We start from the raw sequence: 8,587 nt of genomic DNA, 5'->3' as shown, positions 1-8,587 counted from the left end.
CCCTTCTTGTATTACATAAATACAGATATTTCGGCTATCCTAACAAGGGCTTTTATTTAATTGAGATTACAAACCTGGCTGGTCCGGGGCCCCTCGGGGGAGGAATCCTGCACGAATACGGGTTTTATTATATCTGATGCTAACACATCCCGAGCATGTAAGAGACTTAAATATACACCCTGGTTAGTTGTAGGTTAGATTAGTAGATAGTTGAGTTTTGTTTGTTTTTTTTTCTTTTCGGTTTTTTGTTGTTTTTTTTTTGTTTTTTGTCAAATTTTGGCTATTGTATATTTGAGCTAATTGTATATCAATGTTTATATCTGAGAGTTTTGTTTATTTTTGTAAACTTGTAAAAATGTTAAATTTCTAATAAAAATATCTATTTAAAGAAATAAAATTCCAAAAATATTCAGTTTAAAATCTGTGACAACGAGGAAACGAGTCAAGGGAGGCAGGCAAGCTAGTTCAAAATCTGTTTCAATTGCATGCCTCTTTACTGTGCATGTGCAGTTTCTTCCCATACTGAAAACATGTTATGCGTCCATTGCATGTGCTCGTACCAAATGTGCAAGGTAGGCTGCAGAAACCAACAATAATGGACACCGAAGCTCCAGAGGAAAGCATCATTGATTGCTCTTCTTGAAATAGAACAGTACAGGTCCTTCAGCCTACAATGTCGGGCCCAGCATTTATCTTAATCTAAGATCAATCTAACCTACACACCCCTCAATTTATGGCCAGCAATGTGCTTGTCTAGCAGTCACTTAAATGTCCCGAATGTCTCTGACTCTACTACCACCACTGGCAGTGTATTCCACACACCCACCACTCTCTGCGTAAAGAACCTACCCCTGACAACTCCCTATACCTTCCTTCAATCACATTAAAATTATGAACCTTCATGACAGCCATTTCTGCCCTGGCAAAAGTTTCTGGCTATCTATTCTATCTATGCCTATTGTACACCCCTATTAGTAGTCACCTCTCTTCCTCCTTCTCTCCAGTGAGAAAAGCCCTAGCTCATTCAACCTCTCTTCATAAGACAAGCCCTTCAATCCAGACAGGATCCTGGTAAATCTCCTCTGCACCCTCTCTGAAGCATCCACATCCTTCCTATAATGAGGTGACCAGAACTGGAGACAATATTCCAAGTGTGGTCTAACCAGACAAAACCTCGCAGCTCTTTGTGGGCGGCACGGTGGCACAGTGGTTAGCACTGCTGCCTCACAGCGCCTGAGACCCGGGTTCAATTCCCACCTCAGGCGACTGACTGTGTGGAGTTTGCACGTTCTCCCAGTGTCTGTGTGGGTTTCCTCCGGGTGCTCCGGTTTCCTCCCACAGTCCAAAGATGTGCAGGGTAGGTGAATTGGCCATGCTAAATTGCCCATTGTGTTAGGTAAGGGGTAAATGTAGGGGTATAGGTGTTGTAGGGGTATAGGTGTTGCGCTTCGGCGGGTCAATGTGGACTTGTTGGGCCGAAGGGCCTATTTCCACACTGTAATGTAATCTAATCTTAAACTTAATCCCCCTGTTAATGAAAGCCAAAACACCATATGTTTGAAAACTGAAAATTGTGTTGAAAACGCTACCAGTTTTAGCCAAACCAGATTTTGTGAAACCATTCAAACTGGCTGATGATGCTAGAAAAATCACCTTCAGCAGACACCTTACTGGAAAATACCAAGATGGGAATCAAATGCTTGTCAACTATTTTTCAAAGGTATGGAATTGCATGTCAGCAAACATATTAAACTTGTGAAGGATGTGAAAGTATTTTTCTGTACTTTTGTAGACTGAAATAGGAAAATAAGTGGAATTGCGGAAGGATTATTGCATGGTTTGAAAGCAAGTAATCTGATGCTCACTATTAGCATCATTTACATAGATGCTAGTTTAAGAAGTAGTAGAAGAAGGGGTACAGATGAGCTGCAGCACAGGTGTGTACAATGGCGCTTCAGCTGCAACAAGTACCTGATTGATAACTGGTCACTAGTGCACTGAGCAATGCTATCAGCTACCAAAAACTATTTGATTCATTCTCGGGTTTCTGTAAAGTTTGGGGCTCTGAACAAGAGAGGGAGAAGTTATCAGATCTTCACCAGCTCTGTTCTCTGTAGTAAAAGTCATTTTAAGCCTGAAAACCAATTTCTTTTTCCTTCAGCAGTTGCAGTAAATTATGACTTTTTATTAAAAAGACAACGACATTCTAGAAGTGTAAACCAGCCACTCTATGCCTGCTGAAACCAGTGGAAGTATCGAGAGAAGAAAGACTAAAAAGCAGCATTCTGATCAACTCAAGGACCATCTGAGCAGCTCCTTATGAACAGAGACCACCAAACTCTTTTCCCAGTTTTCTCTCTGTTCATAATATCAAATTTTTGTCAGTATCTGTGGATGTAAGGGGGAGCATAGAAGCAAGTAAGAATTTTAACTGGTATAATTGTATGCTGACAGTTCATATTTGTTTATCTGTAGCTACATTTTATTTCTTTACAATAATTAGTCATTCTTGTTAAATACAGATGCCTGGTCCATACTTTCAGTCAACCTGCAAATGAATGTCAAGCAAATTGGAGAATACTGCATACTTTTTAAAAATCTTTAACTTTTGTCTTGACTTTGGGAATAATGGGGCTTGCATTCCATCATGCTATCCCAACGATGTATAATAAACAATTGAGAAGAAAACATTGAGTCATAAGTTGACTCTACATCATTTTGAAATATGCATCACCAACAATGTGAAAGAAGCCGTTATTTATATGTACCACAATTTCACGGAAAAGTCTTGAAATGAGAACTTAAAATTATTTCATTAGAGTTGAAAAAATAAAATGTCATTATGGATGTTTTATAAAGGGCATATATGAAGGACACCAAGTGATGTGGTACTGATGGACTTAAGTAAAATATGGGTGCTCTGTCACACAATGAATGTTTAATGCCAATATGTTACGAATACTAATATGATATAGAAATAGTGTTATTGTAATTTTTAAAGGGCAATGAAAATGCCTCTTATAGATATGTTTTCATTGTTCTTTGGGGAAGATGTGAGGTAAGTTTAGTGATCTATATATGTATAAATATAATTTATTTTCAAGTTTGAATTTTGAATGAGTGGTATGTGGGTTTAATGACTAACTCATCAGTATTTCTGGAATCACAATTTTTTTTTAAACCAGTGCATCTGCGAGAGAAGGACAGAATGTATTAGAGTGTGAGGGCATGATTTCTTTGTGTGTGGGTGGTGGGTATATGGGTGTGGGGGGTTATAATGTTTTGGAAGAGTTTTATGAGTGAACAGGGGAAACATGGAAGAGCATTTGCTTGCTATCAGTTGAGAAGAATCAGGATTTAGGGAAAAAACCCATAGCTCGGAAATGTTTTAGTTTCAGTTCACAGACGTCCTGTTCGGAGTGAGTTATATGAAATAGTTTCTTCTCGACAATTGAAAGTTTACACCTGTTAGTAAATAGGTCATCACAATGCAAGAAATTTAGTTTGAAAGCTCCTGACCAGAAGTGTTCAGATAGAAACTAGAGGAGTCATCTGCAGCTGAGCAAATCTAAGCACAGGTGTGTGAATAATCAAGAAAGGGGCTAACAAATTCTCAAGAGTGTGAATTGGAAAAAAAATGTAAAGTTAAAACTATAGCTTTGAAGGAGAAGCAAATTCTCTCTGATATTCAAGTGCTGCAATGTTATGAGGATGGGATACAGTATTATTACTGTGTTTCAAATCTTTCATGTTGTGTGATATGTAAATAGCTTGGTTTACTCTATTGTACTTATTATAAATTTCTGTTTTCCTGTTAAAACAAATACTTGTAGCATTGAATGTTTGTATTTCAGGGTCAGGCTACTCAATTTCAAAAAAAAAATCTATCAAGCCAGATTTCAGTCTGATATTTGGCTTGTTCAGTAGAGACATCAGCTGAAATCATAACATTTTGTTGCTCATTCAACTTCCTTTCCTCATTCAAAACTTATCCTTCGGATTTTCTGTGTTCAGCCACCCAAAAATAGTTGCCTATCAAGTCACAAACAATCGCAATTTAAAATATGGAAAGCAACACTTTAGTAATGATGAGGAAACATATCATTTGATCGTCACTCTTCAGCTACTTGGAGGCTACCTCGGAACTGGGATCTGTATGTGGTGTGATACTGGTCACAAACCTGCAATCTTGCTCCACACTATCAACCACGCCAAGTGGAAAATAAGTTTCTCAAAAGTAAATAATGTGAGTGACATAAACTTTAAATCATAAGTTTAGGAGATTGCTTTGTACTATATGGGCCAATGACAGCAAAAGTATTAAAACTCCTTTATATTTTTCACTGAAGTGAAGAAACTTATGAAGAAATGTAACCAACAGCGGAATTTCCAAGCCATGTACCTAGTATCTAAATTTTGTGATTTCTATGCTAATCCACCCACCGTGCATTTCATAACCTCCTGAATTGTAATGCAGGTTATTTAAATAAGTCCAAAGAAGTTAAAATGGTTAGTTACATTGGATTGCATTAAATGTTAGACTTACCCCACAATTACTATTACAAAATCCATCAAGTTCCATCCATTTCTTACATAAGCATTGGGGTGTAACAGCAGTCCATATGCAATAATCTTCAAAAATGTTTCAATTGTAAAAATTATAAGGAAGGCATATTCCACTGTTTCCTGAAAGACATAAGAAAATGTACATTTTAGGTTATATTTGTCACTTGGTTCATACTGTGAAAGACAAATTTTAAAACAAATTAGATTTTAAAATAAAGCACTGCTATCTGAGATCAAATACAGCATGAAGGGCATTACTTTTAGGTGTCATGAGCAACCCATTCACACATGGACGCTGTGAGGACAAATAATATCACACACATATATAACGGTAAAGATTAACTTGGAACAGTCACTGAGCACAGCAGGAATTTTGTCACTGGGGTCACATTTTTTTGAGTTTGAATACTCCAATCACTTTCTCAGATCTACATTTATATATGCTGCAGTTTGCCTTAATCCTATGCAATGCTACCAGGCATCACATTGACCATCACCAGCCAGCTTGGCTGTCAAAACTTCAGAGTCTTTTCCCATTATGTTGCGACACTGAGCCACAGGACAGTTGGCCAAATATTCAGGTTGTATTGACATGTTGAGCTTTGCTTTCTGCATTTGTAAGCACTGTATTAGATAAATGTATAAGATAATCAGCAATCCATTTTTCTTTCCTCGCAGAAAATAACATCAGCGCCTCCTTCCACCGCTTTTGGATTCACTAAGATTTATCGAATATACTTGTTTCTGGTTCAAAACTGTGGAGCCAAGTTTGAACATCAGAAGTAATGCCCCTTCACTAGAATTTGCTATGCTTGTACAGAAAGAACAAAAACCCTGCAGAAGCAAAACCCACACTTCCTTTGACCAACAATACTCTGTCTCAAGGAGAAGAATCATCTCTGGATACAAGATTTAGACAAATTAATCAAGCACAAGTTTCATTTGATATACACATCATAGCTTTTTGCTAAAATGTCTTCAAACACATTCATACTTTCAAGGCAAAAACGCTTTTTAGACACAGATAACAGCTGGAACTGGTTAACAATGGTGTCTTCATAAAACATGAATTTTCAAGGACAATTTGACTTTTAAGCTGCTTTGATTTTATTATCCTCATATTTGCAGCTGGGAGTCATGTGTGCCATAATGCACATATCAGAAATTTGTTAACTGTTCATGATTTTCTGAAGACTTATTTTTCCCTGCTGGAAGTACAAAGTTAGAAAATAATCCCTAAACTTAACTTGGCTTAATAGACATGCTCATCTCTAATCAATCTTGGTTCGATCATTCCAGACCTGCAGCAGATACATGACAGATAGATTTTAACTCAGTGGAATTTTCAGGTAGAAAGCTTTTCTAACAAGATGGTTGTGCAGATTCAATAGGTAGCAGGAAACACTGGCAAATTTAACTACTGAACTTCATTTAACTATTGCTAACACACTTCATCCACAGCTGGGAGAGAAGGTAATGAAAAACAGCTGCAGGTAGGAGATAACCACATGTGACTCTTACGTGATTTTGAGAGTGATGCTGATAAGTCCAAGACCATGTCCCAAAACATGGGGGACAGTGGAACAATCCTGCTTCTTGTGTCCCCAGAAAGGAAATATTCACCTAACCTGGTGAAGCTCTTAATTCTTTCTGCTCGTGGCCAACTTTTCAACCAGGCAGGAAATCTGCAGGGGATTCTGCCATAGGACTCCTAATGGACTAACTGAAGACTGCTTTGAATAAATTTCTAAAGTTTCTGCATGCTTTATTGGGTGCTTCATCCCAACCCTTGATCCTTGGAGTGAATATTAGAAATGACAATAAAATTTGTATTTGAATGACAGATAACTCACTAATTTTACCTGTCTTTCTACCCAGTTTATATGAAGTAAAATGTCTGGAATGTAAAGGATCAAGGTGACTTAAGAGTCTTAAAGACACCAAAAAATTAACAATCACAGAAAACAAAGTCAACAGTTAAAAGTGACAGAATGCCTTACAATTAACTTACTGATTTGCAATGGATAAATAGTACAAGAGTAAAAGAAGGATTAAGAGTAGGAGAATCTTGAGCTGAAGAATTGGAGGAAGCTACTAGTACAGCTAAATTTCAGCCAGATTGTCCATGGTAATCTCATACAACTACAATTCTCATAAACAATACAAGAAGCTTGACACTATTCAAAGCAAACTTGATCAGAACCTCATTAAAACATTCAACAGCTACTCACTCTGGTGTACAATAACAGTTGTTTTCACCATCTACAAAATTCACTGCAGCAACTTGCCAAGGCTTCTTCAATACCACTGTCTAGCCATAGACAAGGATAAGCAATGAAGAAACATGGAAACAACTGCAAATTGCTCTTCAGATCACTTGTCATCTGCTTGGAATTATATCACTAATCCTTTAGTGCGACTGAATCAAAATCCTGGAATACATTTCCTAACAGCAATGTTAACTACAATCATTCAAGAAGGTAGCTTGTCTGCACCTTCACATGGGCAATTAGGGATGGGAACAAATGCTGGCTTTTCAAGGAATACTCACAGAAATGAAGGATTTTTAAAACTAAAAAGCACAAATACAAACATTTCAATCATGACAGACTCACCACAGAAATATGAATTAATTGGACAAAATATACTTTTCTCAATCTTGTTCTGCTCCATATAAATGATGTGTGGTTTCAACTGTTCAGTGTCTTTAAATTGTTGAGACATTGATTAACATCACTAAACATATTTAATTACGAAATTTGATTGAGATCCTTTTTATAGAGTAACATCTGTACATGCATATATTTTGTAATAAACAAATATAGGACACTTTTTCTATTCCACTTCAATTATTTCTTCTACAGCGATTCATGCTTCATCTAAAATTATGTAATTGAAATTAAATCTATGTGGAAAATTATGTTGAATTTGTAGAAATTCATCCAATTCTCTCTCATTGATAACTGAAGTTAGAAATGTTTCAACAATATAATCTGTTATGGTTTCAGAGCATCAATGCTGCAAACTGATGGAAAGCAAAAATACTCTTGCAACTTGTGCATCTACCTGTAACTCAGCTTCTACGGTTAAATTGAATGCTGAAGCATACTTAGAATACATTACAATTTCTTTCAAAGCCTTATATGAACTGCAAAAAAGTAATCACACTAACCTAAATGCAAACTCATTCTCTTCAGTGGTTGAGATCATCTGCTTTGTGATATAAAGACTATATCTGTTTGTTTTTCTATATTTCTGAATAGAGAGTAAAGGACTGTCTTAAAAACAAAAAATTGTGGAAGTGATTGTTGACCTTTTAAAAACACGTTACCAGTTTATTGTGTGGTGTAATGATTGGAATGAGGCCAGGTGGATTTCATTCAGTATGAGATCCCTGATTAGCCCAGGTTAATGGCCCCAGTCAGTGAGTCTGGCTGACAGATATAAAAAGGAGTCTCAGAGATTCTCACTACTCTAACGACTGGCTCTGAGTGAGCTGGTCAGAGTCCATGTACTGTTACATGCAAATAAAGTTGAAAATCACATGACATCAGGTTATACAGCAACAGGTTTATTTGAAAATAAAGCTTTCGGAGTTCTGCCCCTTCATCAGGTACTAGTGGGGAAGGATATATAGGACACAGAATTTATAAGTAAAAGATCAAAGTGTCATTCAACTGATGCGACTTATTGGACAAACCTAGATAGCTGTTAAGTTTTTAATCACTTAGAATGGGGATGCAGGTTTCAATTAATTAATATGTAAATCCTAGAATTTGTTTCAAGTCATTGCCCCAAGATAACTTAAGGTTTTATCAGTATATAAAATAAAGTAACATCTCAGCTCAGACAATGCATTAAACATGTGGGGGAAGAGTCTGTTTGTCTCCTAACCTGGAGTCAGACTAGCTTTACTCCCTCAGTAGGAATTAATAAAGTGTCACATGGACTGACTGCCAATAGATTGTGTGCTTTTTGAACAAAATAGAATGTATCTGCAAATGCAAATTTACCCTTTAGA

The 8,587-nt window shown here is 36.7% G+C and overlaps 1 protein-coding gene across 12 annotated transcripts in view; it reads right to left on the bottom strand.

The window, feature by feature from the left end:
* Positions 1-8,587, bottom strand: part of LOC122559001 (voltage-dependent L-type calcium channel subunit alpha-1D-like) — a 617,537-nt gene that overhangs the window by 393,761 nt on the left and 215,189 nt on the right. For all 12 annotated transcript variants that reach the window (XM_043708064.1, XM_043708058.1, XM_043708060.1 and 9 more), the window contains exon 4: positions 4,547-4,686. In XM_043708064.1, the coding sequence (XP_043563999.1) occupies positions 4,547-4,686 (140 nt within the window). The remainder of the gene's footprint in view (positions 1-4,546; positions 4,687-8,587) is intronic.

The sequence above is a fragment of the Chiloscyllium plagiosum genome, chromosome 18 (assembly GCF_004010195.1).
Source record: "Chiloscyllium plagiosum isolate BGI_BamShark_2017 chromosome 18, ASM401019v2, whole genome shotgun sequence".
NCBI lineage: Eukaryota > Metazoa > Chordata > Chondrichthyes > Orectolobiformes > Hemiscylliidae > Chiloscyllium > Chiloscyllium plagiosum.
The sequence above is the reverse complement of the archived record's forward strand: the minus strand, read 5'-3'. Positions and strand labels throughout refer to the sequence as shown.